General features: G+C 40.6%; 1 protein-coding gene across 1 annotated transcript in view; it reads left to right on the top strand.

Annotated features, from left to right (window-relative positions):
• The window catches only part of CHCHD6 (coiled-coil-helix-coiled-coil-helix domain containing 6), a 109120-nt gene that overhangs the window by 56855 nt on the left and 31204 nt on the right, over positions 1-21061 (top strand). Inside the window, 2 exon segments of the mRNA XM_053989106.1 lie at positions 436-506; positions 15645-15780. Of these exon segments, the coding sequence (XP_053845081.1) occupies positions 436-506; positions 15645-15780 (207 nt within the window).

Genomic DNA, 21061 nt, shown 5'->3' with positions numbered 1-21061 from the left:
GAAGCACTGAAATGTAAAATGGATTTTCCAGTGCTAGCAGCCAATTTTGATACTTGCGTGTCAGTCACTTACAAGATCCTTCACAGCAATTAATGAAAGAAGAGAACAAAACATGACCCAACTCAAAATAGCTCTGTGCTGGAAACACCTTGTTTTTGTGGTTACATGGAATAACCAAAGCTCATGGTTGGTTGGTAGTGACCTTTTCTCCCTTTTTCATTTCACAAAAATTAACCTTGAAATGAAGGATGTGTTGTGGCCTTGATGCATTTTGTTGAAAATAAAATCGACTCTTAAGTATTTCTGGCGTTCTTTGAACTGAATATTCCGTTTGTTGTTGGAAATTGTTATTAATTATAGAAGATGACTTTGTGACAAGATAAGATCTGAGATGCCTTTAATTTTTAGAGCTGAGCATTCTATTCTTTGTTTCAGAATGCAGAGATCTACAAGATGACATCCGAGCAGTATCAGGAGGCAGCCACCAAGGCAGAGGAACGGATAAAGTGAGGAGCCATTTTTGTTCTTTTCAGCAGTTCCAGTTACATTCCATAACATTTTGTGTGTGGCTTCTGGATGTTTCTGTAAACAGAGTGTGAAGTTATCTTATGTCAGGTACTGAAGGGGCTGAGGAGGTGCAAGCTGGCATCTTCTCTTTCTATGTCAAGCTTGACAGAGTTTAGTATAAAGTTGATAGATCTTGCAAGGAAGGATGAGGGAGAGGAGAGGGGCTTTAAAAATTAATATTAAATAGGAGTATTTACTAGGGTTTTCAAAATAGCAATGGAACATGCTTAATCTGTTCCAACTTTGACCCATTGTACTAAACCTACACACTGCAGCATTTGGCTGGTGCATGGGGGTAGGAAGAATGGCACCACTTCTAAAGTTTTCATTGTTCAGGGGAAAAAAAGGTAAACAGTCTAAATCTCATGCCTGTTAGTTTCAATTTAGAGTTGTAATTTTCATGAATGCTTTCTTAGAATGGGTGCAATGATTTTTCTGGTCTTTTTTATTTGCCTTAGCACAATAAGTGGACCTTTTAATGTTGCCTTTGTACCATAAGCATATATAGTGTTTAAATTATATTTGTATTTGCCAGTAGTGTTATATAACTTATTGTTCCACATGCACTAACAGCTGCCCAAGAAAAAATATTTTCTATAATTCTTTAATATTAATGAGGCTAAAGCAATTACGCTGTCAAGAGCAGCACTCGAATCTCAGTTGGGTAAACAGTTGGCCAACATGCAATAAACTGGAGTAGCAGCATATGTAGTCCAGTTGGGTCCAATCCAGACTCTACAATACTTAATTGCATAAATAGATAATATAGTAGTGATGAATATATTAGTGGGGTGTGCAGTATATTGTGCTGTCTTTATTTAAAATTATGTTTAACTGCCAAAGCGTCACATAACCTGTTGTAATTTCACATTTTTGTTTGGACAGTCAAGCAATAAGTTGCTAAAGAAGCCAAAACAAAGCAGCTAACACATTGCTTGCGTTTCCATCCTGTTTTCCACAGCAGAATTTTAAATTCTCTTTTAAAATAAAATTTAAAAAATTCATAGGACATAACTTTCTTATAGCCTTTGATCAATGGAATCTTTTTTTGGATTTGCTTCTGCAAATGTGTGATCAGTTGTTGTGGACTTGTGTAGTGGTGATTTTTCCTTCTTGACTTGGTAAAGGAAGTGATTGGGACCTGGGACTGTGTTCTTCACTTACTAGTGCAGACTGTAGCTACTTTATTCCTACAGATTCCTTGGGCTGTCTTCTTTGTAGCAAAAAGAGACACCTGCCCTAATGTGAATTTTGTGTGAAAAAATAACATGGCTGGGGGTGTTTTGAAAAGGGACAAGATGAGTGGCACGAGTAGAACTGAAGGTGAAGTTGAATATCATGCATTCTAGTTCTTTACAGTAGAAATTGCCAGCAGTACCCAGGATTGTAGTGAGCTGAGCTTTGGAGTTCATGATCTGGGACTGATAATGCCCTTTGATAACTGTACATGCAGGAAGAGTCATTGCTTTCCCCCATCAGCCTGCAGTGTGTCACTTCCCTCAGCATGCAGTGACCCTTTTCAGATTGTTGCTTTGTGTACCACACACTGTACAAACACTCCTGAAGTGTTCTTGTGCCTCACACCTGGGTCATGATAGGCTGGGACAGGGTCAGGGGAAGGTTCCTTCCTACACTGGAGTCCATTCCCAATTGGTAGGACTTGAAGTCTGTGTGTTGTGTGGTTCTCTTGTTAGGCATCCTACATTCAAGTCTTTCTGCAGCCTGTTTATTGTAATACCCTACAAGATCCTGTGACTTCACTGGAAGGAATAGTTTGCTTATCCTGTTTTGCACTTTTGTATTAGACACACATGCACAGTTGGTGCTAAGATAGGTTAGACTGATTTATGCAGATCTAGTTCTTTGATTTGCAGGAATAAACTGACACTCCTGCAAAATTATGTGAAATGGAATATTAGCCAAAGGATGAATGAAGTACAGGTCTGCCTGTTTCTGATGCTGGACTATGATATCTCCTTAAGCAAAGGAGACCAGGAGTGGCACTTTCTCCAGCTGCAGAGAGTCCATTTCCTTCACCATAATGTCTCTTCCCTCTCTTCCCAAGCTTCTGTTATCCCTGTTACACTGTGAAGACCTGCCCCTGGCACTTGAGCCTTGTGAGACCAGTCTACCCTGTATTTGTTCTCTGCCACTGTGTATCAGCAGAGCTGATGGAGGAAAAGGGAAATAGGGCTGGGCTTCTTTCCACAGTGAGTGGGTTCTTTCCACTGTGTTTTTCAGAGTCCGTGTCGAAGCAAAGAGAAGAAATATCTGAAACAAACCCCCAGAGTTTTCTTGGCATTTAATGACTTTTGTAATTCTTTTATCAACACTTACAGCTCTGCAAACTGGTCAAGCGTTCCATGGACTGTTTCCACTCCTTAGTGATTGTGAAGCATTGCAGGATTTAGAAATATTGTACACCTTTCCACCAGTGACCCTTCACAGCATACCTGCGAGGTAGGCAAGTAAACCTTCCTATCTCCCTTTGTATAAAAACAGAAGTGAAGCACTTAGTGCTGAGCTTCATATTAAATCACTGACACAGTCATTAGCTCTTGGTTTCCACTTCAAGGCTTGATGCCTGCATGGCCTGACTTGTGCAATGCACTTTGTTCCTCATCTCTTCACCTGAAGCCAGCCTGCTCTCGTCTCCACATAACTCCTATCAGAGTGTCTCCTTCTCCTTTGTTCTGGGCTCTGTCCAACCTGTTTTATTTCCTCCCAGGAAAAGATCCTAGCAACAAGATACCATTGAGCACAGCTTTCAGCACCTTAAGCAACTTGCCCTTGTTGCTTCCATGCTGTGGTGAATTGGATAGTTGCCATGGACATATTGTCTCAACTATGTTGTCATAATTAGTGCATTATTATTTTTCTCTTTTGTTGACCAACAGAATTAAATTCAGGGGACCTAGAACTTCTCCTGCCTTCTTTCCCTGTTTAGCAAACTGCGCACATCAGTAACCACCCACAAAGGAAGCAGCATGTAAATATAAAGCCAGTGCTCCCCACCCTTCCCTTCATTCCACATCCTTTTCTCAGTGTTCATAGAGCCATGACTCAGACTGGGTTTAGAGAAGACAACTTGCTAATCCCCTCCCTGCTACAGAGAATAAAATGGCATTTCATTCCAAGCTGTATTAATGCACTCGCTCCAGGGATAAAGCAGCACTCCCAAAAGGCACTGGCCAAATTTTCTTTCTGTTGCGTTGTCTTTGTCTTCTTTTGAGTGTTACATTTAGATTAGCTTCTGAGGATTAAATGTTATTCCAGTCCCTGAATCTGTTAAGGTGAAAGGAAAAAAACATCAGTAAAGAGGTTATGGCTTAGTGCAGCACACTAGATTTATCCTCAATATGCTGGTTTGGTTTTTTTTGTTTGTTTGTTTGTTTTTTGTGATTTATTTTCTTTTGTGAAGGTTGTCTTACACTTTGTAAAAAATTTATTTATTTTTGTAGTTGTTACTTTTGGATGCAAGAATTGGCCTGGGTGGGGGTGTGACTCTAAAAGGTAAAGCTGCAGGAGTTGGGTGAGGGGATTAGGAAGCTGTTAAAAGATAAAATTGTTCTAAAGCTGAGTTTCCCTCTGAGATCTCCCTATAGTTTTCAGAACTGTTTCTGAAGCTGCTTACTGACGACTTTATTGCTTTGCATGTTGTGCTGAGGGGACTGCATATGCTTTGTGCTGCTATCAAGGAGTGCATAAAGAATGTCAGTTGATCTTATCCTGGAGATCAGCTGTGAATCCAAGGCAGCTTTCCAATGGAGAAACTGCCAAAGAGATTTACGCCATGTAGGACTTACTATGTAAGAGTTTCATTTAATGGTCCTAAGATCTTTAAACTTAATGGACATGAGTATTTAAGGTGATTACATTAGAGAAACCAGCAAGTAGGAAGTATCCTCCTGGCTGAATGTGGAGTAGAAAACCACATTGACTCAGTGAGAGTAGGGGAAGAACGTTCATAGATGGATTGTCTGCTGGCAACAGAGAATGTATGGCTTGCTTTTGGTACTCATGGAAATAAAGGTTTTATTGAATTACACAAGATTTTGTAAGGCTGATGGTCCCTCAGTTAGAATGGCAAGATTAACTAGAACCTAGAGAGACTACCTTTTTTTTGTTTCTTTATGTAGATATGGAAAGCTTATAAAACAGTTATGTGGTGATACTTGAGTTGATCTTGAAACCTACTATGAGGCCTTGGGTATTTCAACAGAGGACTGTACCCAGGAAACAAGGTCTGAAACAGTTATTATATGGAAAGTTGTGAAGCCAAAGGTGAAGGGTAAAGACATCATAGTTTTCAAATAAAATTGCTCTGGGATTTCTCCTATCATTGGATTAGATAAATTATTAATTTAGTTTTGAAATTAAGAGCCTCTCCAATAGGGATTTACGAGTTCTCAGGAGTAAGAGATTGACTGTTGCTGAAAGCTCATTCATAGCCTTACCTCAACATAGACCTTTTGTGCCCTGCAATGATGATACCTTCACCAAAATTATTTAACTTCTTCCCAGTCCTGTTCTTTCCTTGATGCTTGGTTTGTGCTAGTTGTTCCTTCTTCTGTCTGCACTGAGTCTGTTTCATAATCTTCAAATAGAGATGGGTTATTAGTCAAAGCTTTTCTGTTTCTCACTTTTATAAAGTTTCTCTTGGTATGAAATGAAAATATTCTCTAAGAGATTATAATGCATGAGTTTCCTCAAATTTATTTCAGAAGAGGATAAAAGTATATGGGTGAATTTTGACTGTGTCATTTTACTTGGTGTGCATTTTACTGAAAGAAAACGTTTCTGTTCGCTTTCAGTTCTGCTTCACACAGTTTTTCACTCATTACCTTAGCATGTAAACATTTTCCTTATGAATTCTGGAAGGTCTATTGTTAACTAGTTGTACCAGTGCATTGATTTCCTAGCAACATATATTCTCCTACTGCTTTAGGAATATGGTATGTGGAGATAAAAGTTGAATATGTGCAGTGGATTTGCATAAATTTTCCAATTGGGCCAGATTATTCTTTTTTTGAAACAAATTTTAAATCTTGAAAATTTATTAGATTGTGTGCTTCATCCAAGCTGTTGAATGTTCTTTCTGAAGTTCAGTTCTTGAGGATTACTAAGATGCTGCTTCTAAATAAGATTTTTGTTTTGCCCAGTTAGTAAAATGAGTAACATTCAATCTAATGTTCACAGTATTGTGTTTCCTCTCATGCGTGATGAGAGGTGAGTCCAGTGAACTGAGATTGCAGTTCTGTTAGTGCTGAAAAACTGGGGTCTCTTCAAAATTGCAGGAGCGTTTCTTCACCACTACCTTGGTAGAACTTGGGCATTTATAAAATAAGATCTGAATAGCAAAGGAAGAGGTGCCAAAAACTCCATGTAGTCTGTTAGGGATGTTTCTGTTGCTATCGATTTTTACATGAAAAGCACTTGTTTTCTGTAGTAATGTTGCCTTTATAAAGCCCTTAGATCAGGGTTTGTTGGCAGGCCAAATCCAGATTGTTTTCAAAAGTGTGGATATTTGTGCAGCTGTTAAAACAAACCTCAGTCACACTTTGTGCATCAGAGGACATGAAATATTTCAGTTCACAGCTCTTTATTGTGGAGAATACAGTAAAAATAGAAGCAGATCTCTGCCCTCACATTGGGAATTGCATATTCCAACGTGTACCATAGTGAAAGCAAGGTTTTTCCAGGTTTCATAGTATCTTATTATGTATTTACAAATAATGGCAGATCCACACCAAAATCCAGAACTTTTTATGCCTTTGGCCTTCCCCTCACCTTGTCTTGAGTTGGGAAAGGTGTCATGAATATTAATTAATGACCCAGCTTAGCCTATTCCTGCTGTGTTTTTCTGCCTCTGTCTTCAGCGTGTGTGTGGTGTAGTGTGCTGGTGGTAATAGCATGGGGTTGATCTGTAAAGGACTGAGGTTAAAGTTGTCTGGGGAAGCTTTCCATAAAGAGTGGTGAATTAAAGATGTCAGAAGCAATAATGCCTGAGAAACCACTTGTTACCAGTGAATTAATGACTTGTTTGCTAATTAGCAGCCTGAGGCAAAGTTGAGGTAACACTCTAACAATCTGGTCATTAATTCAGTTGCAACTGATTTCAAGGGCAATGTTGCTATTTTGAACAGTAATTGTATTCCTGATTCTGGATTATATACTCTGTGTCCTTGCTGTTGAGTCAGTCTCCTCCTGAAGTCTTGGAGGGATGGTAGAAGACACCAAAGTCAAGTACCAGCGGGGGAAATTTCAGGAATTAGTTTGTTATTTAGGTCAGAGCTTCTATATTTTTGTCTTCTGAGGAAATAAGGATTGTGGCAGGACTGCTGTGGACACCTTGCTGCCATGGTGATGCATCTGCACAGAGGAAGTTGGTGTTTAGTGCTGAGCTCATAAGATTGAAGTCCTTTTCTCCATTATAGAAGAGAAAAACCATCTCTGCCATGAAATTAGGCTTCAATAACTTATTTTATTATTTATTTATTTGTGTGATTTTGATCATTCATGAAGCTACTCTGATAAAATGGGTTTCTAGGCTATGGGATACTCAGCCTATTGTGAGAAAACCCTGCTAGGTTTGGTTCTTTCTATAGTTGCATTTTTCTTATTAGTCCTACATACCATACCAACTACAATTCAAACTAATTTGATAAAAAAACCTGGCATTTGGAAGGCAGGAGCACTTGTTCAGGGATGACTATTGTTTCCTTGGAGAGGGCTGGTCAGTGTTGTGCTGACTGCAAGGACCACCAGCAGCACACTGGAGCAGCATCAGGAGGCACAGGCTCACTTCACCTGGGATACTTCATGTGCTGTTCTCCAGACTTAGAACCATGTTATCTAAATTGTTTTCTATAAAGTTTTTTTCTATTTTCTGAGGACTTCTTGAGTTTACAGTATTTACTTGAAAACAAAACCAAACAAACAAAACCCCCCAACCTCCCCCCAGAAACGGATTTATAAGACTTTTTGTGTGTGCTTGCTTTGAAAGCACCATTATTGATGTTCTCTGAGGGTTGAGTAGCTATTTAATGGGGATCTTTGCTGAGTCAGTGTTGAGAATTGCACAGCTTGGTAAAAGGGGGCACTGGAGTTTTGAAGTTTAGAGAATGTGGGCAGAAGCAAGGGCATTTTTTTAATAAGGTGAATGTTTAGCTTCAAATCCCACCTGAACTTTAACACTGGCAGCTTCAATCTCCTCTCTAAATTTATTTTGGCATGTTTAGCAGGACATGCCACTCTGTCAGTGCAGAATATATTAATGGACTCATATTTTTGTCCATCCCTTTGTGTAGCGTGAAGTAAACTATAGGAACCTAGTGCAGTACCCAGTGGCATTTTGGAAAAGTAACTGCTGTTCAAATGGGTAGTCAGGGTTTTATTCTAAAAAAAGAACATTTCATTTGCAGTGTGACATTATTATAAGATCATCTCACATAGGAGACATTTACTGAACCTGCTGCCCCTCATGTCTTGTGGTTATATGAAATCAGCATATCACATCTTCCGTTACCTTCTTTAGGAAACTTTTGGGGAAGGTATTTAATAGACCAACAGTTCCCCAACTAATTCCCAGTCATTATAGCACTGTCACAACCCAGATATCCTTGTGCTGTGTATCTTCTACAGACTGCATGCCTTCCCTTCCTGACCTGAGATCTTAACCAGTTTTTAGATGATGTTTTTTATCTGAAGAAAGAAAATCCCTATTCGGGTCACTTGTTGGGCTGTGTGTTGTTTTCAGATTCAGTTATTGCTTGCTATATTGCTTTTCTGCCTTGTGGGAGCTGAGCCAGCTTCCTTTCTGATTCAGAGAACTCCTTCCAGCAACAAGATTCTGACTCATTCCTGCTTGGCTTACAGAGACTGTTTTGCTGCTAACTTTAGGCTCTTCATCTTTGCTAGTCAACTTTAGTAGCTTGGCATCTTTGGGAAAAAATGGTGCATGGCTTTGTGGGCAGGAGATCCAGTTCTGTTAACTTCTGTATCTCTTGGCAAGTGAAGGAAGAGGCAGTAGTTTTCCTTTCATCTTCCAAACTGGCAGTTTCTCATAGCTCAGTATTCTACCATCATAATCAGTAAAGAATTTATGTTCAAATGTACATTGGAATTATCCACTTGTGGGGAAAAGTCTCTCATTATTCTAAACCACTTGCCATCTCCCATGCAGAATGCTAATAGGGGTGATTAGTTATTGCATTTGCAGGTCCAGTAGGATAAGGATAATATTATTTTATATGTTTTAGTTCAGTTTTTTGCTTATTGCTACCCTTTTGCTCCCCCAGAGACCCACAGTCCCCCATCATAACCCCAGTGCCCAAAGCTTATGGGGTCTAGGAAAGCCATTTAAATTTGGTTGAAACTGCACTTGGCAGAACACAATGAAGTATAAGGGAAAGTATTTCAGGATGACCCATTGATCAAATGGGAAATGACCACCTGTGTGTGAGGATAAACCATGTAGGAGGACAGGGGAGTTTGTGACACACTGGAGTAAGTCAGATGGAGAGCTGGAACCAGCATTGCATGGGTCACACAATCTCTTTGCATCAATTTCATGATGGAAACAAAGTTGTTGTTGATTTCCAAAATTAGAGTTGTTACAGAAAACTGCTAGATTTTAGTCACTTTTGACATCAATCTGTATGTCCTAGAGTTTGGGTTTTTTTGGTTTTTTTTTGTTTTGTTTGGTGAATTAAATGTGGTTGGAGCAGGCTGTTTCTACTGAATGCAGTACAGTGGCACAGCAAGTGGCTGACACTTGAGACTTGGACTTCTGTGGTAACTTTTGTTCTCAGTGATAGAATCTAATTGCTTACACAGAAGATGATTTCAGAACAGCTTTTGCATATCTGTGATTGGAAGGAAAGGACGTATCTGTCCTGGGAAGAACAAGGGTGCGGTGCGTGCATGAACTCCAGCGAGGAATTGGGTGGCAGTTTCAAACAAGCTGTCAAAACAGGAATTGAGATTGGGAAGTACTTGAGTGACAAATTTTGTAGGATCACAGAGTCACCCAGAAACTCACAGTATTTTAAAATATTCATTCATATGGCACTTCATGAACAATGTATGGAAAAACAGAGTCGGGTGACCTGTTATTAAAATGCAGCTGTCAAAGGGAGAAAGAGAGAGGGGAAATACTGCAGGTGTGCAGGAGTGTGCTGCTGACAGAGTGACAAGGCATGTGAGAAGGATTTAGACAGGAATATAGCAGCTTCAGCTGAAATTTAGGGGTAGCACCCCTGTTCTTCTGAAAATTGTCATGAGATTTCACCTTTTCTTTTAGTCTGTCCCCTCTTGCTCTAAATTGTGTGTTACTTCTTCAAGCTTTCTATTCCACCTGGATCAGTGGCAAAGCCTGATGAGCAGTGCTTTGAATACTTGAGGCTGATCAGAAATACTTCCATCCTGATCATGTTACTTTAGCCTCATGAGACACGCAGTTTGTTTACACTGTGCTGGGTTATGTAGCTTAAACATTACTGATTTTTTAGTAGACATTTGGATAATCTATTAAGCTTCTTCCATCTCTTATTTCCCTTGCCACGCAGCTGTAACACAGCTCTTACCTCTTCCATTCAAACCACGTTATCAAACTGACGTGCAGGATCAGGGAATCCCATAGCTTGTAGTGGGGGCGCAGTGCTTTGTGATAGTGCAGCATCCTGTGCTGAAAGTTAGCTTGCCTGGCTGTTTGTTCTGTGCTGATGAGTTTGTTATATGTGAATGAAATGCTTCAATTGTGTTTAATTTATGCTGTAAATGTCAAGGATGCAATAATGAGAGAGAATGAAACCTTTCTATGTGCTGTGTATTGCATGTGTCTGGAGTAATTTTTTTCTGACATGTTTAGAGAAGCCATCAGAGCCAACTGCTACCCAAGGGAGGATGCAGTTTTACAGGTCAGTTAACCACCTATTGGGTTTTATATATGTACAGTGCAGCCTGGCAGCACACCACATTTATGTGACCAAAGCATCACTGAGCTTAGTCTGAAACGTGTGTAATGGACCCTGGATATATAAACATACTAAGCAGCTATACAACGTGTCTGATTCCTTCCCAACATGCAGAAACTGCTGCTGTGTGCCCTAGGATTTACTGGCAGTACTGCCCATGCATCTCATTGCTGGTGTCTGGGGCTGTCTCTGCTGTAGTGACTGTGGTGACTGATGTGGTTTGCTCAAGTTAGTTCAGACACTGGTCTTAGTCAAACAATGCAGCAGAAAGCAGCTAATCCAGTCACTGGATTCTGTAACCCACGTGAAATTCCAGGTTGCTGGCCCATTTAGGTTGCTGCTTGCAGCTGTGTGCTGGAGCCAGCTACTTTTAAGTTGGCTTATATGAGGGATCCTGCATATCTTTGTTTATCAGTTTCTGAGCAGAGGTATCAAAGTGTCTGGTTTAGAAACCATCAACCTGTGTCTTGAGTTTTTTTGTTCAGCTTGAACGGTTTCCCAGAGTAAAATGTAAAAAGAAGATCTTGCTTTTAACTCCATCTGGAATTGCTGTTCTTCCCAGTAAAGCCGAGTGATGGTGTGTTACTCACTGTGGAGTTACTGATTTTGCACTAGGCTAAAGAGCTGCCAATTCCTAAAGCACTGAAATTGTGTCTCTGCTTGGTAGTCTGTTCTTCAGCTGGGTGGAAGGAGCAGCAAGTACACAGACCTCTTCCAGCTTTCCCTTGCTTTCCAATACTGAGTCTATAATTCTTTCAAAAAGGGAACCTGTCAGCAGCACCTAAGTAGTAGCCATAATGCTGTGTTTGAAATTCTCTGGGTCTGTATCCTGATGATATGGCCTTAATTGCTTTTTGCAGTGAGTTTGGCTGTTTGTCTTTGGAAACTATTGCTTCTTGATTAATTGATGGACATTGAGACTGGCACTTCTCCTTCTAGTGCAGTGCTTATGATAGAAATTCTTGAAATACCTTGCTTTAACCTCCCAGACACTTTGTACTTCTTCATGGGGTTTATATCCATGTAGGAATGAATTTGCCAAGACAAATGAATGCAGTTATTGACTGAAGCAGCTGTTACCTGCTGCTATTGAACAGTTAGGAGAGGGTTAAGAAGAAAACCTCTTCTGAGCCACTAGATTGGCCCTGACTAAGATGAATGTCTAATTCACTCCCAGCGTCCTTACTGCTGCCAGTAATAAAAAGCTTGCTTCACATATTCACCCCACTGCAGACGTTTCTCTTAAATTAAATATCAAGAGGACATATAATAGCACGATTCCACGCCAAGCCAATATTATCAGATTGATGTCAGCAGTGATAATAGAAGAAGGATAAGTTGATGAGATTTCATTTATTAAATAAAGTAAAGGGAATACACAGTGATAGAAAGGATTTGGTAACTCTCGGTGTCAAAATGCAGCAAGATCGTGCTCATTCTGTCTTACCTCAAGGGATAGTAGAGAGAAGGATGCCTTTTGTTTCATTTTAAGAAAACCTCTCCCTTTTCTAGACAAAGACCTGATTTAAATCTTTCCATGGGAGTGGAAGTTCTGAAATTTCATGTGTATGTAGCCTTCCTGCCCATTGTACAGTGACAAGGCAAAGGTTTCTTTCCTCTCTGTGATAGGGGAGGCACTGCTAATGAATTTTATTTCTAAATCCATCTTTTACTTTTTCCAACCTGTCATCCTTTCTTCTTTCCTCCTCCTTTAAACAGATGAGTGTGTTTTATTGATTTAATCTTTCATATTCTGTATGTCCTACATGAATTTATTTCCAAAGTATTGTAAGAGCTTGTCTTCCATACTTCCATCTGCAGATATTGTGCTGTCACTTCCCAGTCCAGCCTTTCTCTCCTGCCTTTTTCCTGGCTGCTGTAAATGAGTCTCTTACACCTGTTTTGATAATAGCTGTAGCAGTTGCAGCATATTTTGTTTTAGACAGAGGCCAACTGTCTATCTCATTTGGGGGTGACATATGCTTAAAACTTTGACCACCTTCAGGAGAAAGGTCAAAGCATACAAGGCTTCTGCTAGTTGTATATACAAGCTTCATCCCTTTCCCACCATTTTCCTTCTCTCTCATGAGAAATCATAGTAAAAACCCTCAATGACACATCAGCAGCAGTGTGATCAGGTGTCCAGAAGATGAATTTTTCTGAAGATTAGTTAGTGCCAACAGCCTTGAGCTAGGCTGAGTGTGAAGGGAGATAGCTGATGAAAGTCCACCTCCTTTGGAACTCAACCCATAATGTCATTGCATTTTACAGATGTGTTTGTAGTTGGATGGTGCTGGTTTAGTTCCTTTTTGTCTCAGATATGTACGAGGGAAATCAGGCACCTGTAAGGTGCAGCTGTTGTATGTGTATAGGGCTGCAGTTCCCCCAGTGTGGAAATGTTGTAACCCGAAGCTGAGTGTTAATGTGAGCAGGAGAGTGGCACTCCCTTGATTCAGACTGTGCAGGCACTGTGATTGCTCGTAGGGAGGAAGGCATCTCAGGCAGCTGTTCACCAGAGCATTCTGGTGAGGTATCTCTGGAATTCTGGAAAAGTACCTCTTTCCAGTCCAGATGGGTACCAGAACTAATCTGCTGGTTGTGGATAACTTGTCTACTCCCAGATTCCACAGTAACTTGATAATTACCTAATTGATAATTACTGTTGTATTGATAATTACCTAAACCAACGTTGCAATTTGTTGATTAGCATCTCTAAATGTTTTGAGAAGCTGGTGCAATGGGTGCATAACCACAGCTTGAGGTTTTATTTTGAAGAAATATAGGAGAATAACCTTGTTATGATTTTGGGTACACAGTACCAAATAAATCCTCCTTGTGTTGTGGGAAGTGATGTGTAGGAATGCTGGTTTAAATACTTGCTGGGCAATGCATACTGGTCTGTGCTGATTGATCCCCTGCCTCTGGTAGGCTTTAGGCAACAATACTCTGTTTTGTGGCTTCTTGCTCACCACCGTGTGGCTTTTAAAAAGCCTTGTGGGCTGAGCACCAAGGGGTTTGTTAAGGAAGAGGGCCACAGACTTTGCAGCACTGTCTGAGCCCAGAGGTGAGTCCTAATTTCATAATTATTCTAGGCAGTGAAGACTGATACCATAGGAAGGACAGTGATCTAAAGCAAAATAATTCCTCTAGCTCTGCCTGCTGACAATGACAACTTCTAAATATTTCTAAGATGTTGTTCAGTTCAGATGAATACAAACTGGTTTGTAGTATGCTGTACCTTTTAGCTCTTCCAGGTTTCTATACGAAAATTACAAAATGCCCTTCAGTTTAACATCACTGAGTTTAAAAAAACCTAATTTTAAAAGTCTTAACTTTTTCAATGAATTGAGGGATTTGGTGGTATTTCCTGACCTGGTATTGTTTGGTATCATTTCCACAGTCTCACTGATTTGATTAGAGTGATATTAAAGTTAGTGACAAAGCAAAATGCCAACATTATGAGTTTCTGAAGCTCTCTCTGGGTTCTTTTCTATCCCAAAATTTGAAGATTTTTTTTTTTTTTTTAGAATATGGATTTTCGAGGCTTTAAAGGTGATTTGCTATATAACATAGAAATTAAAAATGAACACTAACCCTTAGGGATTGTGCATGGAATAAGTTTCTTCTAAAAGCTGTGAGATTAGTGAAGAGGTAGAAAAAGAAGTCTGTATGGTATCTTTGTTGGCTTCTGATCAAATCTCACTGTTGTAGTGTGGCTGTCACACTGATAAATTCCTACTCTATCCATGGACATTGGCAGTAGGACTGAGGACTGAAGAAGTATCAATTAGAGTATATCTCAACCAAATTCTTGTGAGAGTGCACCCAGGTTGCTGATATGGAAAAGACAAAAGTGTTCTTCTTTTGGTCCTTCCACTTCTTTCCTGAGCACCTTACACAGATGTGCATGATTTGGAAACTCATATCTGAGCTCTCCAAGAGTGTTTAGATCTTGGTTTAAGATTTCCTGTTTCTTAGAAATCTGTTCCACCTGAGAGACTGTGACATGCCCAGGGACAGGTCATGTTTTCCCTCTCTCTGCCTTGCCATGAAGCCCTTTTGCTGAATGAGTGCCTGTTGTTACTGTGGAAATGAATACATCATAGCATGGCATTATCTGCCTGTAGCATCAAGTGCTTTGGAAGGAAGAGGTGTGTTTGATATTTGGGCACAGATCTCTAAGCATATTGGAGCAGGAAATGCAAGGAATTAAACGGATTTATGGTTTAGGAGATGACATCTGAGGATTGCTACACCTAAGCATATGTTCTCTTATTCTCTGGTAAAACATACCATGGCCATGGTGCTGTGAATGCCTGCAATTTGTGTCTGCCTGTCTGTGCAGCTGATGTCACTGTCGTTACTGTGTTTGTGCCATTGTTGCTGGGATTGTTTTACAACGACCTTCCCCTTTATTGGTACTGTTGCTGATGATGTGCCATATGTACACATGCACATTAGAGTAAAGGAGCATCATCCTTAATTGTTCCTGGGTAGCTGTCAATGCCATTTACTGAGTATGAATACTAATTTCTGCAGAAATACAAAGCAGATATCTGGTCTTGCTATTATTCTGTTTTTTTTCTAGTCACTAGGAGAATTGCAGTGCTTCCAACCATGCTGGATTTCTTGGAGTCTTTAAATAGATGAGAATTCAATAGATCGAGGTGGCTTATTCAACAAGTCTGTTCAGTTCCTTGTCAGACTGTTACAGATCTAGTAGAATCCAGGCCCAGCCAGGATTCTTGAGTTCTGCCAAAGATTTCCAGTATGAGTTGAGAAAATAATTGAAACTCTTGGACTGGGGGATTTTTTTCCTCCTGACTGTGGAGGAAAGATGATGTTTCATACAAGGGTGAAACAGCCTTCTACACCAGCTAAGAAAGATCATGTTCCTGTTTTTTGCTAAGTACCCTGGATTTTTCAATTGAAAGACACTGTTGGTCATTTGACCCACTTTTGTGATTGCTGCTCTCACCAGTTTCTCTATTAGGACTACATGACTCTGGCATAAAATTAGTATGTGTGTTGCTGGCAAAGTGGTAGTAAGTTGTTGAAAACTCCTCTTCACACATCATTCTGTGCTTGTTTTCCCTGCAGGAGGAGGAATGCTGATCCTATCTGTGCAAACCTGCAGTCTGAAATTCTGAAGTGCTACCGAGAAAACAAACGTGAAGTGCTCAAATGCTCGGAGCTGGCGAAGGAATATCAGCGCTGTGTTAGTGCAGCTCAGAAGGTAACAAAAGTTTCCCTGTTGTACTGGCTGGCTTTGCTGTCTTGTTTTGCATGGTGCTTTCTTCTGAGAAGTGTTTTTGAGAGCTGTGGTGTCTGTTAGTCAAATTGCAATCTTCATAGGAGACAAATCTTCCTTGGGATCCATTTTCCCACATTCATTCCACATTTCCCAGTCACACAGTGTGTCCCAACTTCATTCCTGTCAGCGAGTCCTGTTGTAGAACCAATGCTCCCAGGTTTCAAAGTCAGTCAATGATTTTCCCTAGTTTTACCTCCTTGGATGTTGTGTACTGCAAACAGTAAGTAAATCCACCTTGGCAATGTCTGCAACATTTTCAACAGGCTCTAAACATCTCCTGTTATGGGACTTTGCAGTTGGATGTCTTGCATCTTTTCATTGCTGCATGGGGAAAGGTTTTATACTGGGCAAAGCTGCTGTCTGTTAAGAAAATTCCATACTCCTAAAAACTCTTCATCTTGTGTGGGAGGCCAGGAAGCCTTATGGCTCTTCCTTCTGAGATGCAGAGTCCCAGTAGGTTCTGTTGATGCCTTAGGACAGTGGCTGCTCAGTACCTTGGAAGAATTTCTGGCTATTGAAACAAGTGAAGAGGAAAAGAAAATGAAGTATTTGGACATTACAACTAGGGTATGGTCCTGGGCCATGAGAGAATTCAGTGGGTCAGGTGTCCCTCAAGGGCAGACTTTTCTGTTTTGTTTTTTGGTTTTTTGACAGTAGAAAATTCTCCAAAAGGTGCTGAGAATATAGTAAAGTGGATGTAGGGAAAAGGATGGTAATAGAAAATTGAGACTTCTCTCATGGGATTACTAAAGCAAAAGGTGGGGGAGAGGTGGATATTTCATGGAAGCAGTCTCCCTCTGCATTAGCATTGTGAGGGGAAGCTGTATGCCTGATTTAAGTATAACATGAAACAAGCTGCCAGCCGGCTCCCAGAAGAAGCCCGACAGAAGGAGATGGGAAAATTGTCAGGATATATTAGACCAAATGTTGTTGCTAGTCCTAGTGGAATTTTTTTCCTTCCTGTTTACAAAGAAGGTCTTTGTATGTCTGCAAATCAGCAAGGTTAAAGCTGCCAGGGAAAGGGCTTTTCTCTGATATCTCTAAAGTCCCCAGCTCCCAAAACATGTGGTTTCTTTTTCTTCCTCAGCTTTAAAGTAAAGTGGTGCCTGTGCTGCTGCTGCGCAATCCATGCCCCTGGTTGCTGTGTGCAGAGCATTGGTGCATATATTGCCAGCCTCTGTTATCCTCCTTGCCTCCTCTAAATCAGGCTTGTAGCCTTTTCAGTGGAGTATATCTTTAGCAAATGCATTTACCAATACATCTTTATTGCACGCAGTGCAGGCGGAATGTGATTACCAAAGAAGACAGATTGCATTAAACTTCAGCATATTTGCAAGCTGCGGCTCCAACCCGCCTGAGAAAGGGGCTGGGATGCTGCCAGCCCTGAGCCCCAGCCCAACATTATTAAAGAGTAAATTGGAAGCTAAATGGCTGGTAACAGCAGAGGGCAGTGAAAGATCCTAATAACTTGGATCTTTTTTGGATTTGGTGGAGGTTTTGGTAGGTTTTCTTTATAAACCAGAAACTGGGGGTTGTCTGGTTGTCTTCTTTCCCAGAGTCTTCAGTGAACTTCAGAATATTTTCCCCCACTATTATTAGAAACTACCTGGAAGGAGAAGTGCGTAGGACATTAACTTGTTGTGGATGATGACAATGTGGCAGAAAATCTTGCTATGTTTTAAGAAGGGGCTTGAGAGACTAAGGAATAGGTAACACCTTGCAGCTAGGGTTGGCACTAGAGGGTTCTGCAAGTACAAATTCAAATACAACTTTTGTAAGGCAGTATGTCTTCTGTAGTTTCCTTTTGTCCCAGGACAGCTCAATTCCCTGACAATTTGCCTCACTGCTCTTACTAACTCTTCTGACTCTTGAGATACATGTAGCAATCACAAGCTGTTGTTTTATCATGTAGCATTAAAACTCCCTCCTCCCTTCCCCTTTTTAAGCTGTTATTTTTCTTTAAGTTTAAATTAGCATCTTATACCAAATGGCTTTGTCTCACGCATTCCTCTTTCAGGAAATTCAGGTTGGAGGAATGTGGGAAAGAAAGGCCAGAATTTCTTAATTTCTTTGGTATTTTTTACCTTTCTTTTTTTTTAAACACAATTTGTTTTCCAGTGCAGGAGGAAATGTAATCAAAGTTGGATGTGTGACTTCATCTCACTTGCATGGTGGTGATTTGTTCATTTGCTTTTTACTAAGGATTTTATAAGGCTTGCTGAATATTCTTTAATGAAGCATCTGCTTCTCTGCAAGTTCCTTTTGATGGCTGGTAAAAATGTCTGCAGGGCATGGTATACATTAGGCTCAGAGAAAGCCAGCTCTAGATTTCTAGACTGAAAATTACAGCTTACAGTGGATGAGAATAATTCTTTGCCTCTTCCCCCTTACTGTGTTTGTTTGAGACCGTTCCTTTGGACACTCATTTCTCTTTGCCTGTTGTTGTGCACATTTCTGAGCCAGGAGCTGAGATACATCCTCAGTTATTTCTGCCCCATGAACAAATATGTTAGGTAATCATTTGATGAGTTTAGAAATTGATTTTCTATTGGTTTTCTGTACAGCTCCTCTTCCTAGAAGAGGTTGCTTTATTGTGGTGCATAGTAGAGATATAGCTGTTTTGTATATTTTCTGGCTATTGGGCCTGCTCTTGTAGTCAGCAGAGAGAAATAGGCATATGTAGAGTGTGATGCATCTGATTCTAAAAAGTCATCTGAAACAGGCCAGCTGAATTGCCAGTCTGAGATGAGTATTTCCCTCTGCCTCTTGGGAGGTACATCCAGAGCATGGACTACAAAGTTGGTGCCTGTTCTGGTATGCTCATGGTTATGGGAGCAGGATCCTGCTCTGGTTGGCCACCTTTGTAGCCAGTATACTTTCAACTTGCCCTGCCTAACTTGCTCATGACCTTTTCCATTTATACCATCCTGAATGTTGAGTTTTGGGCATGTCACCATTGACTCAGTGCAGCAGCACTGCACCAAGCATTGACTTATCAACCCCTTTAGGCACTGGGGGCCTTGCTGCATCCCATGCTTTGCTTAAGAGGAAGTTCTCTGACTTTAGAGGATGCTACTGTAATAGCTCCTGTTTAATTTAGGAGTGTTTTATCTTTTCTGGTGGTCTGTTTCCATGGCTCTGCAGAATTTGAGCTACAGCATAAAAATCGCTGGCTTTAAATCTAATAAAAGCTGGGATAATGGGACAACTGTAGGAGGGGCAGTTCCCATTGTGTCTTTCAAAATTGTCTGTAGTTTATTGACCGCAAGTTTCACCAAGAACTACTGCTGCCGTAGATAATGAGAATTGAAAATTGCTGCTGCTGTTTCCCCAAGGTTTTATCTCGTGCCAGTGAGAAGGGGGTGTGGAAGGAAAAAGAGAGTGGGCAGTGGAAATCTGCGTAATTTCTTAGTTTGGGTCCAGATGGAAGGGGAAAACAAATGATTTTGTTTTAAAAAGTCTGAGTCCTATTAGTGAATTACTTCCCTCCCCCGTGCAAATATGCACTCACATGCAAGCTTTTCAGGGTGTCTGTGACCCATTCTGCTGCCCTTGCATTCTGTTCACACCAATAGGCAAATGTGAGTTGAAGGCAAATTTTAGTTGGTTACTTTGTTACGTAATTGATGGCTATACCAGGGAATCTCCAGCCAGCTGCCACTTGGAAAATGAGGCCTCTGGTGACCATATATTAATGTGATTTGAGATTTCAAACATAACCTGCTTCCTGCAACTGTGTGCAGAAAAATGTCTGTTATTGAAGAGCATGTATTCCTCCTTTTCAGGGGTTTTCTTACTGTCTCTAGGTGCCTGTCTTCCACAGAAGGACCAAGGTGAAATTTTTGTGCACTAGCTCCTGGCCAAACCAAGCTATCAGGAGCTGTGTACTCAGACGTGTTTTCCCTTGTCAATATGAGCTGTATACACTGAGCTAGGAGCCATTCATAATGGTGCACTCTTCCTCTCTGTTCTGTGTCCAACTTCTCACAAATCTGCTATTCACAACAGACAAAGGTAAAACCTACTTCTGTCAAGGCTTTAGGGCTTGTCTATGTAAGGAAATTACAATGCAATAAACCGGTGAGTTTCTCTGTATATGAACATTCAGGGTTTGTAATGAAAATTCACACACATTTACTGTGAGTCACTCTGCTGTGTGCAAACAAGCCCTTGCTAAATACTGATTGACTGAATTCCAGTGAAGGGAGACTTTTAACATAACCTTGAGTCATCTATATTCTGCTTTGCCCTTGACTGTAATCAAAAGGAATATGGTCAATTTATTGTGTTTACATTTCCAAGTGATCTCCGTGAAAGCCCAGTTCCCTACTGGCACGCAAAGCAAAGCATTACACTTCTGCTGGAAGTTTGTCTCTAATCTGTGGGCAGGGACTTAGATTGCTGAGAGGATGCTGCAGGTATTTCTGCAGTTCCCATCCTGTTGGAGCAGTTTTGCTCAAGCACTTTTGATCCTGCTGGGAGCTTTAATTTCTGCAACATGGATCTCGCTCTGCTTAAGAGAAACAGAGCTGGATGCCACAGGCTGCACTGCAGGTATCTGATAATTCAGAATCATCAGGCTTTTGCTAAAGTGTTGTTTCCATTCTGGTGGATTTCAGAGTACTTTATAGACAGGTTGGGTGCTTATCAGGATAGAGAGGAGCAGTCAGTGTGTGGCTGGATAAAGAAAGTTTGGACCAGGTATAGCAATGTCTGTATCTGTACTCTAGAAATGCCAGGCTTTCTTCTACCCCTGGGATTCTGCAGAGGTAGATCTTGGCTGTTGAAATCTCATTGAGAAGATCTATCACATGGTATGCTGCTTGAAATACCATATATCTAACTTGAAAGGCTTTAGGGTGTTTGAGCTTTCTGGAATTCAGATTTGTAGTTTCAGATAAATCTGTGTGTTTCCTGTCTGGGGGATGATGTGCCCAGCCATCCTCAGCCAGGTACACAGCTGTCCTGCCTCCCTTTTGTCAGTTGGTCCTTGCTCACAGTAAACATATCTGTGAAGGGTTTGTCTTGCCTTCTCTATAAAGGAAATTCTCTTTTTTTTAAAAAAATCTTTCTCTCTTTCAACCTGTATTTGTGCAAATGCTGTGGTGATAACACTATCAGAGGAGTTTATGACTCAATAAATGGCCCCCACAAGGGAGTTGGGGGAGAGCTGCAAGCTGCAGGCAGCTGCTGTTTGTTTAGT

This window comes from Vidua macroura, chromosome 13 (genome assembly GCF_024509145.1).
Source record: "Vidua macroura isolate BioBank_ID:100142 chromosome 13, ASM2450914v1, whole genome shotgun sequence".
Taxonomy (NCBI): domain Eukaryota; kingdom Metazoa; phylum Chordata; class Aves; order Passeriformes; family Viduidae; genus Vidua; species Vidua macroura.
This window is presented reverse-complemented; position numbering and strand designations above follow the sequence as displayed.